The 22932-nt window shown below is 55.0% G+C and overlaps 1 protein-coding gene across 1 annotated transcript in view; it reads right to left on the bottom strand.

The window, feature by feature from the left end:
- MRC2 (mannose receptor C-type 2) overlaps nucleotides 1-22932 on the bottom strand; it is a 55820-nt gene that overhangs the window by 5741 nt on the left and 27147 nt on the right. Inside the window, exons 2-20 of the mRNA XM_059048710.2 lie at nucleotides 16603-17004; nucleotides 15540-15713; nucleotides 15170-15334; nucleotides 14892-15005; nucleotides 14239-14385; nucleotides 11321-11509; nucleotides 11045-11199; nucleotides 9843-9950; nucleotides 7962-8077; nucleotides 6924-7072; nucleotides 6062-6279; nucleotides 5230-5372; nucleotides 4027-4129; nucleotides 3625-3763; nucleotides 3476-3511; nucleotides 3059-3219; nucleotides 2904-2971; nucleotides 2087-2187; nucleotides 1649-1785 (exon numbers count right to left, since the gene is read on the bottom strand). Of these exons, the coding sequence (XP_058904693.1) occupies nucleotides 1649-1785; nucleotides 2087-2187; nucleotides 2904-2971; nucleotides 3059-3219; nucleotides 3476-3511; nucleotides 3625-3763; nucleotides 4027-4129; nucleotides 5230-5372; nucleotides 6062-6279; nucleotides 6924-7072; nucleotides 7962-8077; nucleotides 9843-9950; nucleotides 11045-11199; nucleotides 11321-11509; nucleotides 14239-14385; nucleotides 14892-15005; nucleotides 15170-15334; nucleotides 15540-15713; nucleotides 16603-17004 (2825 nt within the window). The remainder of the gene's footprint in view (nucleotides 1-1648; nucleotides 1786-2086; nucleotides 2188-2903; nucleotides 2972-3058; nucleotides 3220-3475; nucleotides 3512-3624; nucleotides 3764-4026; nucleotides 4130-5229; nucleotides 5373-6061; nucleotides 6280-6923; nucleotides 7073-7961; nucleotides 8078-9842; nucleotides 9951-11044; nucleotides 11200-11320; nucleotides 11510-14238; nucleotides 14386-14891; nucleotides 15006-15169; nucleotides 15335-15539; nucleotides 15714-16602; nucleotides 17005-22932) is intronic.

Raw genomic sequence — 22932 nt, 5'->3', positions numbered from 1 at the left:
TTTTTTTTTTTTTTTACGCAGAAAAGGTGTAATATTCGCTTGCATATTCTAAAGACAGTGAGAGCTCCACGACACTATGGGCGGGCTGCAAGCCAATGTATGACAAAGATTTATGGTTTATGTTATCTAGTGTTAACTAATCTAATCCTCACAATAGGGGTTAACCTCACAATAGGGGTTAAGTGGTCTTACAGTGTCCTGCAAAGAAGGTATGGATCGAAGCTCATACTAACGATGCCAGCGCAAACCACAAGGAAACAGCGCCCTTCTCTTTCTGGGGTAAGCGCTTTCAGTCACTAGGTAAAAACAACGAAGGTCTAATCAGGTCTGATGAATGAGCCCGAGGGTCAGGAAGTAACCACTTTTGGAAAGAAACTCACTCTAGAGGGAACATTTTGAAAATGTATTTAGATGCATATCCATTCTAATTCATTTTATTGTCTCAAACTTTCCTAGCTGCACACTCAAAAACACCTGGGAAGAGAATTTTCTATATGTTGTTTTTAAAAAATCTTCCAAGGATTTTTTTTTTAAAACTCTTTGATCAGCTCTTCTGATTAGTTTATAAGGCAGATTAGTTTAAATGCAGAAACTGACCAATTTTTAAACAAAAACCTTTGTTTCATTGGTAGAAGGACTGGAAAATAGGGAGAAGGACTTAGAAAGCCCAGCCAATGATGGATGACCTTTTTTCATCTTGATCTATTTGTCTTCCTGAGGTAATCTTTTTCTCTACAACAACCATTCAATCCATGTTTTAAAATAATTTGAACTTCAGGGAACTTGCCTGGTGGTCCAGTGGTTAAGATTCTGTGCTTCCAATGCAGGGAACGTGGGTTCGATCCCTGCTCAGGAAACTAAGATCCCACATGCCACATGGCAGAAAAAAAAAATTTTTTTTAATTGAACTTCAAACAAGACCTGTGAAGTCTGAATCACAAAGCGTCAAACCAAGATTTTTTCAAATAATGAAGTATATGCAATCACTTTGCTCTTATCAAAATTATTTAAATAGTAATAATTATTATAATTGATAAATTTTGAGTGCAAAAATTTTTTCATACCACTAAAAAGGAAAATTTTGAAAACTTAAAAATACTATTTAAAAATCTCTAGCTCATGCTTTATATTGTTTTGTTCTTGTGTATATTTAACTATATATGACGTCAGTCACCATTAGTATGGAAGTAAATATATATTTACTTACACACACATATGTAATGCACACATACGTACTTTGTATGTTCAACATTTTAATAGGAATTCATTATCAAGATGTTTGGGGACTTCCCTGGTGGTTCAATGGTTAAGACTCTGCACTCCCAACATCAGGGTCACGGGTTTGATCTCTGGTCAGGGAACTAAGATCTTGCAGGCTGCACTGTGCCTCCAAAAAAAAAAAACAAGCAGATGTTTGATGACCAGGGATCTAGGAAACTCACCTAACTATATGGGCAACCTCATTACCTGGTGAATGAGAAGGTGTTACTACACTGAGTTAGTTTCCAAGGAGTCTGGCCCTGGCACTGGGGCCATGCAGAAGAGAGGGTGGTGGGTACAGGCAAGGGGCCATGACTTTGATGCTGCCAAAGGGCGAGGACTCCTGAGGCTCAGCCTTCGCCTTGGGTGCCCCCTCTCCACCTCCTACCTTGTTGAGGAACTGGCTCCAGCCAGGGGGGCAGCCACCTGTGGGTGGTGGGTCTGGGGGCTGCTGCTCTCTGGTGCTGTTGCTGCGCTTGCAGATGTAGGGCAAGGCTGTCATGCACCTCTGGTCCCCCCACTCCTCTGCAGAAAGAGAAGAGCAGTCACCCCAAGGGTAGGGCAGGGCTGCCAGCACCCTGGTCTCATGCCCTGAGAGGAGGTGGGGCTGGGGCTCAGGTCCCTGTGTCCAGCTCTGAACTCAAGTCCTCTGTGGCTGCTGGATCACAGGGACAGGCCCTCCCCTCTCTGGGTCTAGCCCTTCTTGGGTTGTGGGAACAGAGGGAAGGCGAAGAGACCTCGGGCCCCTGCGCGGGCTCACCTCACTGGCCCCGACGCCCACCCTCCGCTCAGCGTCTGCACACTCTCTGCCCCGCCTGGTGCTCACCTCGGCTGGCCATCATGTACACGCACTTCTTGTCCTTGCCGACGGGCCGAGGCTTGCCGGGTGCCCAGGAGATGAAGTTGATAACGGAACCATCTGTCCATCTGCAATGGCACCGAGCAGGGATGACTCCAGCACTGGTCACCGTGCTCCCCTGTATGCAGCAATGAGGGGGCAGGGACCAGAGCCCAACACCAGGGGCTCAGTGGCCGTAGGCTGAGGAGTGGGGCTACTGAGCTCAGTGCAGCTAGAACCCAAGGACCTGGCGCCTCCAGGTAAGGGCCAGCCTTCCTGGGCATCCATTTCTCTAACTAGAAAAGAAGTCTAAGGATCCCAGAGCAGGGGACCAAGGGTAGCGCTATGCTCAGACACCCATGCACTCCTGGTCCTTCCATGCCTCACGCATGGTAGGTGGGCCGTGAATACAAAGAGCCCCCTATGGACCATCCTATGTTCTTGCCCAAGTCCTGAGGGGACCTTATTCATGAGTGACCCCAGCATAATATGAGCTGCCATTATTTAGTGCCCGATAATGTGCTGGATGCCATGCTAAGGATTCACATACCTCATTTCTAATTCTCACAATGATCCTACCAGGCAGGCCTCGTTTCATTTTCAGGTGAGAAAACCGAGGCCCAGAAAGGTTAAGTCACTTGCTCAAGGCCACACAGCCAATGGAGGGCAGGGCTGGATTCAAATCCAAATCTGTCTGTCTCTGTATGCTGTGCCGCCAGCCTACCTCCAGCCTGGGTGGAGGGTTAGCCATCCACGCATGCGCCCCACTGCCCGTCCACACCCGCTGCCCGGCCAGGGCTCCCACCTGAAGCGCCCGTCGCTCTCTGAAGTATGCAGGCCGATCCACCAGTGCTGCTCTTGGCCCCGAGAAAACTAGGGGAAGCCGGGCAGGCAGGTGAGGGTTGGCAGGCCCTTTCCCTGGCTCCCAGGCCTGCCCTCCCTGCTCGCTAGCCTGCCCACCTTCTGCAGGCTGTGCCCCAGGAAGTCCAGCTCCGCCTGGCTGTGGACGGAGACCAGCTCGGCCAGGAACCACGTGCATATGCGCTGTGCCTGCGCCCACGTGGAGTGGTGCTCGAAGAACTTATACTCGGCCTCCTGGAAACGCATCCATTCCCGTCGGCCTGCGGGGGCGGAGGGGGCGTGGGGATGGAGGCCAGGCTGGGGCTGCCTGCCAGCCCGGCCCAAGGACAAGGCGGGTGCAGGGCTGCCAAGGCAGGCGGGCCTGCGAGCTCATCCGACCTGGGCCAGTAGGGTGGCCCCATCACCTTTCCCTCGGCTCAAGCCCCTAAGCCCCTTCGTTTTGTCCCGCCCAGGCCCTGCCCAGGAGGTGACGCCCCTTCCCCCCTCCGGGCCGCCGTGGGGAGCGGGGTGCCTCACCTTGCGGGCTGCCGTCAGGCTCCCGCACGTCCGCGCCTATGGGGACAACAGGGACAGAGACGCTGCAGGGAAAGGGGCCCCTCCCCTGGACCCCCGCCCCCCTCCGCCCTTCGTCCCATGCCCGGTCCGCCAGCGCCGCCCCACCCAACCTCGAGGGATCTTGCAGATCCAGTCCAACTGCGTCTCGCACTGCATGGCTACCCACTGCAGGGAGGCCAGGTCGAGCACTGCACAGCTCCGGATGTCGTCATCGTCGTGCCGGCTCCGGTCGAAATTGTGGTAAGAGAACTGATGAGGTCGGAAGGGGAGAGGGGTTTCAGGCACCAGGCGCAGGCTGCACCCACCCCCAGAACAGACCAACCAGAGACCTGGCATAAGCTAGGAACTCCGAACCTGGGCTAGATGGTCCCCACCCGCTTTCCCTTACCTGCCAGCTCTGCCAGAGGCGCTGCCTCTACTGAACCTCGCGCACCTCCAAAAGACCACGCCCACACCCAAACCTCGCCCGCCCAGGCTCCGCCCACCTGCCCGCCTCCTCTAGGGCCCCTCACCCCTAGTCCGTCGCTCCAGCGCCAGCTCTGCCCCGCTCCGGGGTCTCGACGGTTCAGGCCGATCCAGAACCAGTGCTGCTCGTGGATCTCGGGCTCTGACTCACTTTAGCACAAACCCGGGGGTGAAGACAGAAGACATGGGGATGAGAGTTATAGGGACCCCTTGCGGTTGTGACCTGGGCCGTCCCAAGGACCTGGGGCCTCTCGATCTGGGCTTCACACTCACCGGGCAAAACACTGTTGGGGCCACCCTTAAAAAGCTCTCCCCAAAGAGAACTGGGCTAGCTGGACCAGGCGCCCCGCTCACTGCGGGCAGGTGGCCTGGCTCCCTTCCCTCGCTTCCCTTTGGGTGGGGTTTGCCTTGCCAGCAAGACTGCAGGCTTTCACTTTAGGCAGCCGATGGGGACGATGCATAGACCTGGGGCCGTGGAATCAGATACACCTGGATTCCGGTCCTGGGTCACCCAGGGACCAGCTCTGTGACCTTGGGTAAACAACCCAACCTCTCTAACAGCCCACAAGGGATAATGTCTACTTAGTAGGATTGAGAAGAGTCTTGAATGTGGATTAAATGTTTAGTGCAGTACCTGGTACATGGTGAGAAGCAACTGACACGAGCTATTACAATTACTAGTCAAATAATGTAATTGTGCTGTTTGCTGGGAGGAGATATCCCTGGAATTAAGATGTCAGGAAGCCTGGGTCCATTTGGATTTTTCCCAAGGCTAAGGGACTGTAGGGCTGTATGTCATAGGAACCCACAGGACAGAGACAGGGCTCTGGAGGGACCCCGCGGGCAGATGCTCACTTTTGTAGCCTTTCTATTCCCGTCTCTCAGAAAAAGCTGTTTATTGAGAAAGTGTGGGCTATTATGAGATGGTGTAGGGTTGCAGGAGGGGGGCACTCACTTGGATCGGCTTGGAGATTTTGCCATGGAGAAGGAGGGGTGGTGAGGACGGTTACTTGTGTAAAATGTCTGTAAGTTTCAGGGGGTGTTGTTGGCTCTGGTGAGCAACCCAGGGTCTCCGACTCCAGGGAGACCAGGGTTACTTGAGGGGAGGTCAGGATGGGCCTGGCATTAGTAGCAGATGCACAGGTCATTCCAAGCCCTGGAACCGACCACCCTGGGGTTGCCTTCACCCTGCCCAGCAAAAGCAAGAGCCCGACTCATGTGCACATGGGCCACCACCCCAGGCTCAGTACCCGAAGATCTTGTTGAGCATATTGGCCACAAAGTGTTCCTCCTCATAGCTGGCCAGGCTCAGCAGCTGGGCCCCTAGCTCCTGGCAGGCCCTCTGGGCCTGGATCCAGCTCTTCTTGTCCTGCAGCCGCTCCGCGCTGAACACCTGCAGGAGCAGAGTCTAAGCTGTTCCCCAGCCCACCTCCCCACGGGACACCTGCCCTCCCATGACATGAGTGGGGAAGGGGGCTGGGGCCTCACTGGACAATCCTGCTCCAGGGGAGGGAAACTGGCACAGGCATCTCCCGGAGATGGTCCCCCTAACCAGCGGGGCAATCAGGGCTCTTATCCCAGCAGAGCCACAATTTGCTGTGGGCAGGTCCCTTCCCCTCCCTGGACTTCAGTTTCTTCCTGTAACTAAAAGACCCTGAACTACCTCAGTGGCTCCCAAACCCAGCAGGGTTTAAAAACACAGATTATCAAGCCCCACTACAACCCACTGAATCCCAGTCTCCATAGTGACAGGCCTGGAAGATTTGTTTAAATCGGGTTCCCCGGGCAATTCTAAAGAGCAGCCAGCCTGGGCCCCAACATTTGGGCAGCTCCGCAACCGATGGTCTCTGTGGTTTTTTCAATTCCTCAAATATTTATTGAGCACCTACCATGCACCAGGCCTCAGATGCCACTGACAAAAGCGTTTCAACAGAAAGTATCTCTGTCTGTTGTCTGTAAGTTTCTCCAGGGCCCGCCTGCCTGGATCATGGCTGGGTCCCACTGGGGCCACGCACCCTGCCAGCGATGCTGCCTCTTTGCTCTTGTTTCTCTCCCCCGACCCCAGGCCAACAGGCTGCCTACCTTATAGCAGTGCCGGAGTTTGGGGTCTGAGCCCCAGCCCTGGGGGCAGGCGCCGGTGAGGCTGGGTGTGGGATCTGGCCCAGGCAGCTCAGGCGTCACTGGCGTGCCCAGGCTCTGCCGGCAGATGTAGCGAGCCCGGAATGACGTGCAATTCTTCACCTCCCACAGCCCCATGGCGCTGCCCGTGGCCAGGGCCACGCAGCCCCCACGGCTGTACCCTGGAGGAGGGAGAAGGGAGACCCACATGCTGAAGAGGACTCACCGGTCCTCCCTCACATCCCCGAGGGGCACCACCACGGCCCTTGCACCGGGAATCAGCTTAGCCATCTCTGCAGGGACATGCTCTGTGGAGTCGGGGCCCAGTGGGGAGGAAGGAAATGGGGGCAGAGGCCTAGCTCTATGTTTGCTTCTGTGAGACCTTAGGCAACGTGCTTAACCTCTCTGAGCCTGTTTCATCATCTGCCTCATCAGGTTCTTGAAAAGGTTAAAAAAGACGATGAATTAAAAATGGTAATAGTAATAGCGAGCACTTGTATGCTCACTACTCTAAGGGCTTTACATGTATTAACCCCTTCAAGCCTCATGTCAACCCTGTGAGGAAAGTACCATTATCCCCATTGGACAGATGAGGAAACTGAGGCTCAAAGATGCAGCTAATAAACTGCACAGTCAGGATCTGAGCCGGGCAGTTTGGCTCCAGAGCCTGTCCTCCTATAACCACATGACCACACTGTACAAATGATCTGTTTCCTATGAAGCCCTGGGTCTCAGTCATGGCAGGGCTGGTCCACCGTGGCCTCCTGGCTTCACCAAGGAAAGTCCAAGAAGGGGGCTGAGTGGGTGCTGTGGAGGAGGGGCTCACCGGGCTGGTCCCGGTTCCAGTGGGTGTACATGACCTCATCCCCGCTGAGCCAGCGGAAGGAGCCGGTGAAGTTGAGGTCCTGCAGGGCCGTCCAGAAGTACTCGCCATCCCAGTTGTAGATGAGGCTGCTGACAAAGGCCTGCTCGAACCTGCGGGAGAGAGGCTGGTCGAGGCAGGGAGCTCGCTCCCCACCACTCCCTGGGCTACAGGTCAGACGCCCTGCTCCAGTAACCCGGCTGCTGCATCCAATCAGAACCTTGCTCAGGGGGCTCCCCTGGTGGCGCGATGGTTAATATTCTGCCTGCCAACGCAGGGGACACGGGTTCGAGTCCTGGTCAGGAAAGATCCCACATGCCACAGAGCAACGAAGCCCGTGCGCCACAACTACTGAGCCTGCGCTCTACAGCCCGCGAGCCACAACTAGGGAAGCCCGCGTGCCACAACTACTGAAGCCTGTGCACCTAGAGCCCATGCTCTGCAACAAGAGAAGCCACTGAAATGAGAAGCCCCCCACTGCAACAAAGAGTAGCCCCTGCTCGCTGCAACTAGAGAAAACCCGCGCACAGCAATGAAGGCCCAATGCAGCCAAAAATAAATAAAATAAAATAAGTTATTTTTTAAAATTAAGAAATGCTTTAAAAAAGAAACTTGCTCAGGGAAGTGGGGACCCCTGGGGACCCTGCAGCTGACACACAGCAACCCAGCTCCCCTTCTACTGTCTTCACCTCCATGCCTTGCTGAGGAGAAAGAAAATCAGACACAGCCAAGGTCTCTTTGGGGCATCCAGCCCACACCTATGCCTGTTCCTGCCCTGCCCAGGACCTGTCCCTGCCCCTGCCCCTGCCCAGGACCAGTCCCATGCTGGGGTCGCTTAATAAACAGGAGTCATATTGGTGACAATATTAGAAAAAGGCCCTGGAGCCTGCTGAAGCTCAAAGGACTCGAGTCCCTCTGCACTTGATGGCAGGATGCTGCCCCGTTTGGAGGAGGGACCACATTAGGCCAGGACATAGGGGAGGGCTGGTCCCTCTCCTGTACCTGTTGGTGATGGTGACCAGCTGAGAGCCGTGGTCGGTGCACAGGCGCCGGGCCTCACTGTAGGTCACCTGGTCCTCTCCCAGCCAGTAGCAGGATGGGCTGTGCCACGTCCAACCCTGGCTCAAGAGAGTGGGCAAAAAAGGGGTGTCTGGGGGGAGGACTCTCCTCTCTCACCCATAAATCCTGGGGTGCAGGTGCCATCAGTGGCACCACTGAATTTTCTGCAGGCTTGGGTACAGAACAGGGGGGGCTGGTTTGACACCAGAGCCGGCTCTTCCTGTGCTGTGTTCTGCATCTTGTCCCTCCATACTCCCCTCCCTACCGTTACCCACAACTGCCAGGCCCGGGGTGGAAGCATGGCCCACGGGTGGCTGATTGGGAGACAGCCACTCACCCGGCCTGTGGCCTGGCCAGGAAACATTCCTCTCTTGGGTGTTTGAACCAAGAGACGCAGTGGGAAAACTGCCAGTTGGCTGGGAAACCAGAGCCAAAAAGCTGGGAGAGCTGCCAGGATGTGGAGGGGGCTGGGTAATCCTCAGGGGCCTGGAAAAGCTGTAGTACACGGAGGATGCGCCTGGCCCGCGAGCAGGGGGGGACAGACCCTCCGCGAGGGCCAGCAAAGCTGCGGAAGAGAGACCACCCCTCCTACACGGCTGGCTCGCTACCCCCGCCCCCATGAGGCCGGGGAGGCTTCACCCCACCGACCCCTTTCCCCCGGGCCACCCTGAGGGCCTCTCTGCTCTTGCCTTGCAGGTGAGGACCTAAGGCTCAGAATTACGTGGCTTGATTTTGTACAGACAGTGCAGGCGGAGCCCAGACCGGAGCCCACACCACAGAGGTGTGTCTGTCTCTGCCACAGCCCTGCTCCTCCTAAGATGACACCAGGTGCCTGCCAGGGCCTTTGCCTCCAGGAAGCCTTCAAGTGGGATCCCTGGGGGTGGGGGCTGGAGCTTGGGAGAGAGAGCGAGGCAGCCCCCAGGGCAGGAACCAGCGCAGAGGAGAAAGTGGCGTGTGTGTGTGTGTGTGTGTGTGTGTGTGTACATGTGCATATGTACATGTGTATGTGTGTTTATGTGTATGTGTACACGTGCATGTATTTGTGTGTATGTGTATATATATGTGTGTGTATTATGTGCTTGTGTGTGTTTATGTGTATATTGTGTGTGTCTGTGCGTATGTGTGTACGTGAGCGTGGCCTCTGCAGATGGAGCCGCCAGGGGCCAAAACACCACCAAGTGGCCTTGACGAGCGGCCTTCACATGTGTATCCACACTGCCCACACCCCCGCTCCTCTGGGGGCGGCGAGGGGTGGGGCGGGCGGCTGGAGGAGGGAAACAGATCCATCACCCGCCTTCACCCTCTTTCCTACCCTCCCTCCACCCCCCCGCCCCACTGATTCATTCCCCCCATTCAGTCCTAATCCCTTCCCTCCCTGGGGCTAGAGCCCAGGGACAGAGACACAGGATGGCCCCATTCCTCCTGAGGAGACAGACAAGCACACGCTGTGCCAGCAAGTGAGGTGGGAAAATGGGGACCAGGGTGCACAGAGGGCCAGGGTCTCCCCAGCAGCCTCCACTCAGGGCATGACTGAACCAGACTGGGGGGCCCGCCCACCGCCACCTCCAGGTTCTCCGTGGCTTTCCATGGAGGGGGGCTCAGGGCTAGGGGTGGCGGGGGAGCCCTGCTTCTTCCCAACAGCTTCCCCCCCCCCAACCTCAGCCAACATCACTCCTCCTGGAACGGAGCCGTTTGGAGAGTGGAGGAGGAGGCGTGCCGAGGAAGGGACGATGCCATGGGAGGCTGCGGGCTTCCACCTGCCCTCCTGCCCCCGGGAGCCCCTCCGGTTGGCCTCACCCGGGGCAGCTCCAGAAGCACCCTCACCTTCCGGCAGCCATGGTCCTCCTCAGCGGCCCCCTGGCTCAGCTGGCCTGCCTTCTTGCAGATGGATGGCAGGGACTGGTTACAGGGACTGTCATTCCAGCGACCTTCCTAGGGACACAGGGTAAGGGGGAGTCTCAATCTATCTCCCCCAAATCTCCCAAACCCCTTCAGTGAACCTGGTTTCCAGACCTGCCTCTGACTTGCTGTGTGATTAAGAGCAAGAAGCTTGACCTCTCTGTGCTCTAGGCTGGAAAACAAGCCTCACAGGGCTGATAAGAGCACACAGGGTTGATGTGCAAATGCCTCGAAACTTCGACAAGCATTGTCTACATGGAAAAAGGTGCTCTTTTAAATTACTTACAGCTCATTTCATAAACATCAAGGACAAGCTGGCTAAGACTGTTAGCAGGACAGACAAATGAGATTCCCAGTTCGGCAAGGCATCCAGCCAGTACCTGCAGATGCAGGGCGAGCAGAGGCCGTGTGCCCAGACCCTCACCTCAGCTGATGGAGCTGAAGAGGAACTTAGTCCTCGGCCCCTCCTAACTGCCTTAGCCCTCCTGTGTCCAGGGCACCCAGCTAGCAGTTTTTGTCTGCCTTGAGCTGCATCTGGAGGGCAGAGGTGTTAATATGTCACAGACCCCAGGAGAATGCCTGGCACACAGCAGATGCTCAATAAATAATTGTCCATAAATTTTAAAATAGCATCCTCTAAGCCAGATGTCTCCACAGTCGCTGGAACTGTTGGCTGTATCTCACGGCAGAATGTCCTGTCTCTGGAGTAAGGAGTCTGTCCCTATAGCTTTGTCCATTCTTTAAGGGACAGACTTATCTCTGCTTGAAGCCCTGGATCAATTCCTTCATCCACCTACACTGTCTGAGCCAAAGCCATAGCAAATAGTCACAGCTCCATCATTTCTTGAGGGGACAGGACCCTGGGCTGGGTAGGGCTGGCACCGAGCAGTCAGTCCTGCCTGCGGAGCATGTCCACATAATGTGAGTTCTGACGCCACCTGCAGGCGGGGAAGTGCAGCTGGCAAGAGACCAAGATTGCACCAGGCACCGTCCTAAGGCTTCACAAGAATTAGCTCCTTTAATCCTCCCAGTGGCCCTCTGAGGTTGGCACCATTAGAGTTCCACTAACAGATGAGGAAACTGAGGATAGGTTTGGGGGCCCCGTGATAGGGAGAGGGGGTTCTCACCGGCCCCCAGATGGTGACACAGTCCTCCAGGCTGTCCCTGAAGTTGTTGGGCTCAAAAGGGTGCCAGTGGGTGAAGCTCACGAGACTCCCGTCGGACCACTCAAAATTCATCTGCAGTTTCAGATCGTTGAGACCGATCCACAGCTCCTCCACCTCTGGGGTGCGGCCGGGGAGAGGGGACATCGGGAGGTCAGCCTCAGTCACCGGCAGGGGTGGGAGGGGCAGTCCCTGAGCCTCCGGGAGGATGGGATGGGTGTGGGGGAAGCAGCCTCTCACCCTGCTTGATCTGCTTGGTGATGAACTCCAGCTCGGCCATGCTGTGGATGCTGAGCAGGTCGCCCCCGCCCCGCAGACACATCTTCTTGGACTCCTGCCAGCTGCGCTTCTCAGCCTGCAGGCGGTAGCAGTGGCCCTGGAAGGGCTGCCAGCTGGGCTCGCACTCCACCTTCACGTTGGCCCACACGTCTGAGGACACCAGAGAGGCCGCTGCTCAGGGACCGAGCTGCCCAGCCCGGGAACTGACCCACTGGGTGTCAACACAGGCAGGGGCCTGGAAGTCACCTCCTCCCCAAACCTGTCACAGATCCGCCCTTCCCACGAGGACAGGTCTGAATGCTGAATGATGCTGAAAAGACAAAACCCTCAGGGTGGCTGGAACCCCGGGAGGTGGTGGCAGATTCCACCCCAGACAGGAAGGCCCAAGCTGGGACTCTCACAGAAGGATGGACAGGGATTCGGGACAGACCAGCCCCAGGAGCCTCAGTTTCCTCCTCTGTAAATGGGGTTTCCTGCTGTAAGATTACAACTTAGCTTGTGTCCACCTCACTTAATAAATGACACAGCCGTCATTGTCTCAAAGAACATCTATGGATAGGGCTGAGAAACCAACCGGTCTTAGGCCCTTCCTCACTCCCATTTCCATGCATTTCAAGATCACCCTCTAGGGATCAGGGTCCGTGGGCACCTGATGCAAACAAGCTCTCATTGGGTCTTGGCAAGACCAAAGAAGACTTTACCAAACCACCCACAACATCAGGCGTGGACAGGATTCTGCTGGCTGGGCAAGAAAGCATGTACCCACTTGAAGCATCACCCCACTGGGATCCACTCCATCCTGGGAGATGCTCCAGGGTCCAACCATACTGTCTCTTGGAGACCTGGCAGAGGGGGGAAGGGCTGAGAGCCTGAGCAGGCTCCCTCCTTGGCTCAAGACCTATCCATCATCTCCTGTCAGCCGCTGAGCTAAGACCCAAGGCTGCCTACTTGGACAGAAGAGTTTAGTGGGTGTGCAGACCCAAGGGCTGTAGGAAGAAGGGAGCTTAGGAAATGAGGACTCTTTAGGGGCATGATGACGCTTGCCTCTAAAATGACACGCTTTGAGTGATGAGTCCCGGAAGGCAGAACCACCCAAGAAACTGCTTAGAAAATACACCTCGGGGCTGCCCTGGTGGCGCAGTGGTTGAGAGTCCGCCTGCCGATGCAGGGGACGCGGGTTCGTGCCCCGGTCCAGGAGGATCCCACATGCCGCAGAGCGGCTGGGCCCGTGAGCCATGGCCGCTGGGCCTGCCCGTCCGGAGCCTGTGCTCCGCAACGGGAGAGGCCACGACAGTGAGAGGCCCGCGTACCGCAAAAAAAAAAAAGAAAAGAAAAGCAAAAAGAAAACACACCTCATGCAGAGAGATGTGGGCCAGGATGAAAGAGGAAATCCAAGCCTACAGACATACCTGCAGGCCCGTGAGGCCCCAGAGGAGAGCTCCCCACAGCAGCCACACTGGGCAGATCCAGGGGACAGAGGACTTGGTGAGGGGCCAGTCCCAATGGAGGCCACAGAGAGGCCTGCCCACACCGGCCCTGTGGCCCCTCCTTTCAGAAAGGGAAGCCCTGGAACTTGTGCCTGCCCTAGGCTCCCCCTGAGCTGGAGGTGAGGTGCCCTAGACGTGGGTGCCAATGTTTTAAACCTTTGCTCCTGACCCCCAAGGGGGTGAGGAGAGACAGTGGTAGCCAGTGGCCCTGAATCAACCTTTTGGCATCACTTCAATGGTCAGAAGCAAAAGTTTTGCTCTGTAAGCTCTCACTTTCTGTTTTGTGGATTTTTTTCTGGTTTTGCTGTATTTTCCTTGTACAAATCCCGTCTTCACCCCATGGCTACTGGACTCCTGCAGTAGCCCCTCCAAACTAAGGAGACGCTCCTTTAAGCCAGGCCAGGTCTCCAGCCTTGGAGCAACCCTGCAGTGGGTTTGAATTTATCCTCAATTTGCACCTCTGAGACTAAGCTGCCGACCCAAGGCCACACCCCAAAGCGGTGCCGGTCTCTAGAGCTAGCTCGGTGAATCACAAATGTGAGCAAGACACTCCCCGCCCTAAAAGTCTGCAAAGGCTCCCACAGCCTAGCTGGCCCCACCCACATTTCACCCAGAAGCCAAGAGCCTTCAGAACTGGCTGCAACCTGCCTTTCTGAACTATTCTTGTTCCCATGCCCTCTAATCCAGTACTTTTCAAACTGTACCTGCACATGAATCGCCTAAGGATCTCGGGAAATGAAGGTTCTAATTCAATTAATTGGGGGAGGGGAGCATCTGAGATTCTACATGTATAACATCACCTGGGAAGGGGACTGCTGTGCTGCTGGGCGGGGACCACACTTTAAGCAGTAGCGCCTATACTCTAACCCTCAGTTAGGGAGCAATACTCCCCGCCCTTAGAGCTGCTGTGAACTTCCAGGCCTCAGTGCCTTTGCACCTGCAGCCCCTCTGCCAGGAGTGCCCTTCCCTCACACCTCTTTACGCCTTTCTAAACCTACACTCAACTTGAAAGGCCCAAAGCCAATGTCACTTCCAGGAAACCCTCCTTAAGTCTCTGGAGCTTAAACAATTTCTTCTCTAGGCCCCTCTGATATTTATTATACATGTGTTTTCTAATAGCACATAACTCAGGATATTCCAATTGAATGTTGAGATGTCTGTCCCCTCCAGCAGACTGTGACCACCACGAGGACACGGTGAGTCAGGAGGCAGTGAACACTGTGCTCAACGAATGTTCTCGGAACGAATTAATGGCACATTTCGGTTTGTTCGGACTTCAGCTGAACCATTCAAGAATAAGAGAGGACCAGAGCCCCCAGTGCTGGGAGGCTGGGCCGCCGGCGGCTGCGGCCCTGACGAGCCCCACCCACGCCCCGCGGCTGCCCGGCTCACCGGGAGGCGGGGGCTCGGCGGCCGTGGCATTGGGCTTCTTCTTGCAGACGTAGGGCAGCGCGATGCTGCAGTCGCGGTTCTGCCAGCCGCCCGACGACTCCGTGCGGATCACTCCGCAATTCTCCTCGCTCGGGTTGTCCGGCTGATCTGTGGGGAGGGCAGGGCGCCAGCGGCCCAGGCGAGAGAAACTCACCCCCTGGCCCGGGAGCCCTACCCCGAACCTCGTGCTCCCTCGGGAGACCTGAGCCCGCTCAGATGCCCAGCGCCCCGCGTCGGCCCTCCTGCTGCCTCGCCTGGGCCCACGTGGTCCTGGAGCCTCTGCGCAGCAACCCGTTCCAGCCCCGCCCGGCCGCCCGCCGGCCCTGGCCAGGCTGCTGGTACGCTCAGTGCCCCGGTGTCCGCGGCTGAAGGGGGTGCGTGGAGAATAAGATCCAGTCCCCCTCCTAGGCCCTGTGCCCCGAGGAAAGGGCATCGGTTCCTAATTCAGACAACACACGCCATGGACCAGTGGCGCCCGGTCCAGAAGGGAGTGGAAATCTGCCCCCACCCTCACTGCTCTCCTGGAGTAGGGTACCAGCGAAGGAGTAAACAGGAGACCAAGTGCCTGTGCGGTGGTCCCCTGGCCGCCCTGCGCCCCAAACCCCGCGCCTCACCAGTCTCCCAGTTGAGGTACTTGAGAGGCGAGTTGTCCGACCACTGCCAGCCTCCGCTGGTGTCCAGGTCGTTAAGGCCAATCCACAGTGTGGAGCTATAGCCAGTGAGCAGCCCTGACGGCAAGATGGCGACAGTGAGGAGGTCGCCCCACCCCTGGCCCTCCGCCCTCTGCCCCACCAACAGCATCCTTACCCCCACCAGCAGAAAGGCCTCAGGCCCCTCCAAAGGCGGGGACAGGTCCCAGGTGCCTGCCACCCTGCCCTGCCCCCAGCCTCACCGTTGATGTAGGTCTGCTCATGGATCTCCGTGATGCTCAGCAGATCCGCCCCCTGCTGCTCGCAGCTGGCCCAGGCCTCCCTCCAGGATAGCGTGGACTGGAAGTTAAACTGATAGCAGCTGTCCGTCAGCTGGTCCTTGTCCCAGAAGGTCTCACAGTCGTTACCTGCCACCACGACAGCTGAATGTGGGTCCCTCCCCAGCCCCCTCCTGCAGGGCCCGCAGGGGGCCCCTCGAGGAGTGCAGAGACCCCACACAGGCTGCCCCCTGCTACGAGGAGAGGCCCCTTCCCACTCTACCCCGCAAGTTCCGCCACCCGCACGCGCCCCCCAGGGCCAGCCTCCCGCCAGCCCCGCCCGCTCCACTCTCACTCTTGATGGGGCAGAAGCCCCAGCGCTCGTCCTTGCCGTAGTCCTGGGTGGTGGCACACCACAGGTGCCCGTCCTCGCGGCCTGTGCTGGTGCAGCCGTGGAACCACTGGTTGTCATACTTGAAGGGGATGGTGCACGGCTTGCCGTGGGAGTTGCCCTGGATGGTGTAGACCTCTGCAGGAGAGGGGAGCCAAGACCTTGGCATCTGGACCCCAGAGGCTGCCTATCCCTCAGACAAAACCCCCTATAACCCTGGGAGCCGGGGTGGGCAGGGGTCAGCAGACAGTGGCGTTAACACTTCCTCTGCTCAGAAGCCTGGGAGAGGGCCTACGGCTCATCCCGTGGGGCTGGAAAGGGGCCCCGCAGTGCCCCTAACGCCTGTGCAAAATCAGCTGCCCCTCACGCCAAATTGCATCTTGGAACTCCCAGAAAAGGACCCTTGGCGTGAAGCTGCCCACCAGGAAAGGCCCCCCTCACTGGGTGACTCTGGTTCCTGTTCATGCCTGTAAAATAGGGATCAAGACACCTGTGGAGGATTACCCTGGGGTCTCCCCTGAAGAGAGGGCCTGGCGGAAGGGATTTCTCATTTGATTTTACGTTATACACTGTTGTGCTGTCTGAGGTCTTTACAAGAGTGTATTAACTTTGTAATTTTTATTTTTTTGCGGTACGCGGGCCCCTCACTGTCGTGGCCTCTCCCGTTGTGGAGCACAGGCTCCGGACGCGCAGGCTCAGCGGCCACGGCTCACGGGCCCAGCTGCTCGCTCCGTGGCACGCGGCATCCCCCCGGACCGCGGCACGAAGCCACGTCCCCTGCATCGGCAGGCGGACCCCCAACCACTGCGCCCCCAGGGAAGCCCTTAACTTTGTAATTTTTTAAAAAGCAAATTATATGCTTTGAAGTTCATTTTCTTAATTATTCCAAAATGCTTCCCATTGCAATGAAAGAGGTGACTGCCAGAGGTCTGCGGAGGCCAAGGTTTTGTCACCCCAGCATCTGCCCTTGTGGTTCTAGGCCCCGGACACGAGAAGCCCCAGCCCTGCCCTGCCAGCAGCCTCTCACCATAGTAGGGCCGAGCACACAGATCCTCATCGCTGCCATAGATGCGCCACTGGCCGCTGCGGGTCTGGTCGCCACGCTCAGGGGTGCCAGCCTTGGACGTGTTGCTGGAACGGCCCCCCAGGAGCAGGGACAGCTGGTCACCCAGCGTGCGGCAGTGCCAGCGAAGATTCAGTGCCTCTCGGTCACACTCGTACATGCCCAGGGAGGCGGTGGTGTTGGTGCCCGGCCAGCCTGTGCCCAGGCACTGCATGGTGCCCAGGTTGAAGAGCCGGTTTCGGGAGACCCACTTCCAGCGCTGGGCAGGAAGGCTGGCGTTGCAGTCTGGGGAGACTCGGACTTGCCCACCTTGGGTCTCCAGGCAGCCCTGCAGTCCATGGCTGAAGATGAGGAAGACGTCGGGTTCTGGAAGGGAAGGCAGGACACAAGGCCATCACAGGGGTCTCCCGGCCGCCCCTGATGGCCAGGCCGCCTGCGGACATTGACCGTGATCCTGGTGCTGGATTGTGAGCCTTCTCTCATGTGATAAATCAGTCTTCACTACTGGCCCTTTGGGTGTTGGCAAGAGGCACTGCTGTCCCCCTGTGCCCGGTCAAGGCAGAGCCTGCGCGACCAGCCTCTGTTCTAGCCCCGTGCCACCTGAGGGCAGGACTCAGCCTTCCGTCCCACCCCCCTAAAGCAAACCCAACTCCATATGGCAAGTTAGGAACTGTTTACTTTTCTGAAGATCTTATGAGGACGGCGAAGGTGTTCACATCCCACACCACGCTGCAACCTTTATCCCAACCTCTGTTACATAGCGCTGTTTTTCCGCCAGAGTTCTCCAGCCCGGAGTCGTTTTGTCTCACTCTTCCCTCCCGCTCCTCAGATGCAGTGGCTCCATCTTTTCCTCTCATTTAGAATCTTTCCAAACCACTCACCACGCCCGCCCCCAGCAAAGCCCAACCATTCACGTCCCATAACCATCTCACTCCTTAGATTTTAGACAGAGCTTAGCTCTCTGGCTTACCCAATCCTGCATCTTCTCACCCATCACCTCACTGAGCAGACACTCTATGAAAAGACATTGAAATCCAACCTGCCCCCTGCACACCTGCTTTACAGATGAAGACATCAAGATTTAAATTTATAGGAGGCAGATCAATGGTTGCCTGGGGCTGGGCTGGGGCGATGGGAATGGGCAGTGACTGGGGAAAGGTACAGGGTTTGTTTGGGGGGGCGATGAAAATGTGCTAAAATTAGATTGTCATGAGACTTGCACAATTCTGTGAACACACTAAGACCCAACTAAGGCACATTTTAAATGGGTGAGTTTTACAGTATGTGAATTGTATCTCAAAGCTGTTATTATTATATCTTAAAGTATTTGAGACAGAGCGAGAAAGGGAGAGAGAAAGGACGAAACTGACATGAGTTTGAGCTGTGAAGTGACCCACTCATGGTACCAAACAGCCAGTAAGCAAACCCAGGTCTCTGTGACACCCACGTTTCACCACATCCTTGTTCCTTAGCTGCCACTTACTACACGACACACACATGCAGCACATCTCAGTCTCCAGAGCACGTCTGCATCCGCTGGCCCTTCAGGATTATTTCCATGCCTTGAAAGCATGAGTCTGACTGCTAGGGTTCAAATCTCTGCTCTGCCACTTAATGTGTGAGTTGGGGACGCTGCTTGGTTTCCTCATCGTGAGACGACTGTAAAGGTTAAATGAGATAAGACGTGTAAAGTGTTTGGAACAGGGTCTAGCACACAGTAAGAGCACCATAAATGCTGTTGATGATGATGATGATGATGATTCCATATTATAGGCAAAATATTTGACTAGGGGTAGTAGAACAATTTGACCGGAGTCACAAGGCTGAAATCTGGCCCCGGTCTTCTGAGTCCAAACCTCAGACCTTTCTGTTCCACCCTGCTGGCCTTCACATTCCTCTATAAGTCATTCTTCATGGCCAGGCAGCATGATCTTTTAAAGATGTAAATAAGTTGTAAAAAAATTTTTTTAAAATAATATTGGAGTGTTGAAGGTCATAAAGAACAGCGATAACTTCAATAACATAATAATTTTTTCATGGCATGAAAAATGCCATAAAAAAATCAAAATTCCAAAAAAAAAAAAAAAAAAAAAAGAGTGAAAGGGCTTCCCTGGTGGCGCAGTGGTTGAGAATCCGCCTGCCGATGCAGGGGACACGGGTTCGTGCCCCGGTCCGGGAAGATCCCACATGCCGCAGAGCGGCTGGGCCCGTGAGCCATGGCCGCTGAGCCTGCGCGTCCAGAGCCTGTGCTCTGCAACGGGAGAGGCCACAACAGTGAGGCCCACGTACCACAAAAAAAAAAAAAAAAAAAAAAAAAAAAAAAAAAAAAATCAAAATTCAAGTGACAAAAATATGTGTAACTTACTAGAGGCAAACAGTTTATTGCCTAAAATGAAAAGAGCTTTTATAACAAATACAATAAATTATGAGTAAAATGGCACCAAGATAGTAGAAAATGGATAAAAGATATGTATACACAGCTAAAAAAAAAAAAAGAAAGAAAAGAAATGCAATTGGCTCTTAAATATTTGAAATGACAGCCTCTCTCATAGTAAAGGAAAAGCAATGTAAGTCAGATTAGTCTCTCTCCTGCCTTCAAAGGCAATTCATCATTCCGCAAATAAAATTCAAACTACTTACTATGAGCCACAAGACCCTACATGTTCTGGTCCTGCCTACCAGTCTGATCTCAGATCATACTACTCTCCCTTGCTCAAGTCAAGGACCTCCTTGCCCCTTCTTGAACAGGCCTCTTTCCTGCCTCAGGGCCTTTGCACTGTTCCCTCTGCCTGGCATTTCACATTTCAAAAAAAGTCACATCTTTAGAGAGGCCCTCCCTGATCTCCCAATCTAAAGTGGTAACCACAGTCATTCTCTAGCATAGTTCTCTTCACAGCATTTACTGTTATCTGGTATTTTTTCCAGCATCTGGGTTATCTGTGAGTCTGGGCCTACTGACTATTTTTTCTGTTGATTATGCGTCACTTTTTCCTGCTGCCTGCATGTCTAGTAGTTTTTATTACATACTGGACATAGTGGATAACGTTACAAGGAGTCTGGATTTTTTTTTTTTTTGTTGTATATTAGACTTGTAGATGACATGTTACAGAGAGTCTGGATTTTTTATCTTCCTAAAAAGAATGTTGAGTTTTGTTGTGGCAGGCCGTTAAATTACTGGTGGATCATCTTGATCCCGTAGAGGCTTGGTTTTACGTTTTGCTAGGGTGGGGTTGTTTGGGTTTTTCTGTTTAGTCTTAAGGTGTGGCCCTTAGCCTTGGGTCTAATCATAGATGAAGCCTTCTAGAGTTTTAAAAGAAAACCATAGGCAATTACTAAGCTCCTCTAACTTGGTGGACCAGGCAGCAACTGCAATCTCTTCCTCCCGGCTGCTGTTTCTTGCTGGGTTCCTTAAAGCTTCACCCTGCCCACGCACAGTTTACAAGCTGCCAAGGATTTGAGAGGAATTTGTAGGAGGATATCTCCTGCCGTTCCAGGATTTTCCCTCTTGATTTTTAGCTTTTCTGGTAGCCCCACACTCTGACGAATAAAGATGTTTGAGCTCCTCAGACTGGGCCGTGCTCTCAGGAGGAAAAGCTGCTGAAGTGAACCACGCACTCATCTGCCTCTTCTCTTTCAAGGACTGTTTCCTCCCCAGCATCTGTCTGGTTTTGATTGCTCTCAAACCACTGTATTTTATATTTTGTCCTTAGTCGATAAGGACTCTTGGCCATAGAATTAGACTAATACAAGCTTACCTGCCATTTCCAGAACCAGAGCTCATGATCTGACATTGTTTTATTTTCTCTCTCCCCTATTGTTCAGAAGCTTCCAAGGACTTTATCTTCACCCTATATTCCCCAGTACCTATAACTCTGCCCAACACACGGTAATACTTAATAAAATAATGAATGAATGAATGAATTTCGTGCCTAAATAACAATCACAACCAACCCGTCTAACTTTCTGCTCCTTGTCCCGGCTGCCAAATTCATTTTCCTAAAACAGAGCGCCCACATGTCCTGTCACTGTGTGTTTGAAACTCCACAGTGAGAAGGTCAGTGGGGAGGGACACTGGTCACTCTATTCTTCTTTTTTTCTTTTTTTGTTTTGCTGTACGCGGGCCTCTCACTGTTACGGAGCACAGGCTCCAGACGCGCAGGCCCAGCGGCCATGGCTCACGGGCCCAGCCGCTCCGCGGCACGTGGGATCCTCCCGGACCGGGGCACGAACCCGCGCCCCCTGCATCGGCAGGCGGACTCCCAACCACTGCGCCACCAGGGAAGCCCTGGTCACTCTATTCTTTGACAACACCAGGATGGGGGTCCTCTCTGGACAAGACACGGGTGACTTCCTAAAGGACCAACGAGGGCGACTGCCACAGCTGATCCTCCCTCGCTGCCCTCACCCCAACCTCCCCTTCCGGCTCCCCTCCAGGAACCATAAACTGGCCCAGGACTTGATCCAGACCTGTCTGATCATTTGATTGGATTGGGCATTTGATTCTCAGAAACTCCACTCCAGTAAGGACAGTCAGTAATAACAGAAAGTGGCCCTTGGCAGGGGGTTGGGAAAGGGCGGAAAAGGGAGAAAGTAGTGCTTGCTTTTATAGCTGCTCTTGGAGATGGGGCTGGACGTGCAGCTCAAAACGTCACAGGAGTCCACAGCAGCCCAGGGGGACAGTATCTCCCCTTCCTCCCTGACCGGAAAACCCACGCATGGTCTACATCAATTCTAGCGAAGCTGTGCGGTCGTGACAAATGGCAAATGAAGGGTCTGAAAGAGGCCCATGTGGTCGGAAGACGCCACCTTCTCACCACTCGGCAGATGAGGAAACTGAGGCCCAGAGGGGAAGAGAGCAGGATGCCCAATCGCAGTACCTTTCAAGGCCTCCGTTTCCTCCTCTGTCACATGATCACTGCTGCAAGTCCCCTCCTCACTCTGCTGTCCTAGGTTCTGGGTTCAAATCCACATATCTACCTGGAGCGCCTGCTACGTGCACGGTATGTCCCAGGCAACGCAGGGAACACGAGGAAACACACAGCACCATCCTAGTTAGAGAACAGTGGACATGAGGGCAAACGAGCCCTTCAAGTCCAGGTGTCTGGGGGTGGCGGAGAGAGCTGAGTCTTCAGAGTCTGAAGTCACTGAGGATCCGGAGGAGGCAAAAGGTGAGGAATGCGGGTCACAGAAGTGCCTCGGCGGCAGCGGCAGCAAATGAAAAAAGGATGAGGAATTTGGGAGCAGAGGGGAGGCTGAGGGCAATTCTCAGCGGTGGAACCCAGGGCCTTTGCTAAGCAGGGGGCTGGGGGGCTCTAGGGAGAGCATTTTCCACTCAGAGTCGAGGGGCGGGAAGGAAGGAAGCTGTTTCTCCAGGGGTCAATGGAAGCAGAGATGAAGCCCAGCCTTGGCCGAGCTGGAAACGCTCAAGCGAGAGGGAAGGGAACCAGGCATTTTGAGAACTGCCTCTGTGTTCTTTGCATCCGCGGTCTCGCACGCAGGAAGCGGTAGAGGGGGCTCAAAGCGCGGCGGCCTGATGCCCCCACCTCCCAAGAAGGTCCCCTCCAGCCTCACCCAGCCCCCTACCTCTCTCCACTCACTCGGGGAGCCTCAGGTGGCAGTGCAGGGAGTGGAAGTGGCCCTCACTAGGACCTTGGTAGGGAGGGTCCTCAGCAAGGACAAAGATGACCCCTTTGTCCTTGTGGATGACAACCACACCAACACCACAACACCAGGCACCCAGCCGTGGGCCACGATGCACTTGTTCAGGGAATGAATGAATGAATGAGGCCAGGCAGGGACCTGTGCATCGAACACCAACTGCACGCCATCCATTCATTTGCTCGACAAATATTCCCTGAGATTCTCACAGGTGCCAGGCAGGGTGCCAGGCACAGAGGGTGTAAGGCTGAGCCACCCAGATACAACCCAGCCCCTGTCACCATACGGGCTGGTGGGAGCCGGGCTCTGCGTGGGACATACGGAGACGATAATGGAATCCCTGACCTCGTGGAGCTGCCCATAGTCTCTGGTCTTTGCTTTTGTCCACCTAGCAAATTTCCCACCCTCTTCCCCTTATTATTTATAAAGTATTCTCCTGCATCTGTAGCTATGTGAGTGGGCACGAGGCTCACTACTGGCCAATAATCATGTCCATCCCCCTGGCTACAGTCATTGGCACTTAAACAGAGCTGATCACAGAGCCTTCTCCTGGAACCCTGCCGTCTCCTCTCTCTGTTCACGGGGCTGAACTGGGGCTGCCAACGGCCACGTTTCCTACCATGAGGAAAAGATCTT

The sequence above is a fragment of the Kogia breviceps genome, chromosome 19 (assembly GCF_026419965.1).
Source record: "Kogia breviceps isolate mKogBre1 chromosome 19, mKogBre1 haplotype 1, whole genome shotgun sequence".
Lineage (NCBI taxonomy): Eukaryota > Metazoa > Chordata > Mammalia > Artiodactyla > Physeteridae > Kogia > Kogia breviceps.
This window is presented reverse-complemented; position numbering and strand designations above follow the sequence as displayed.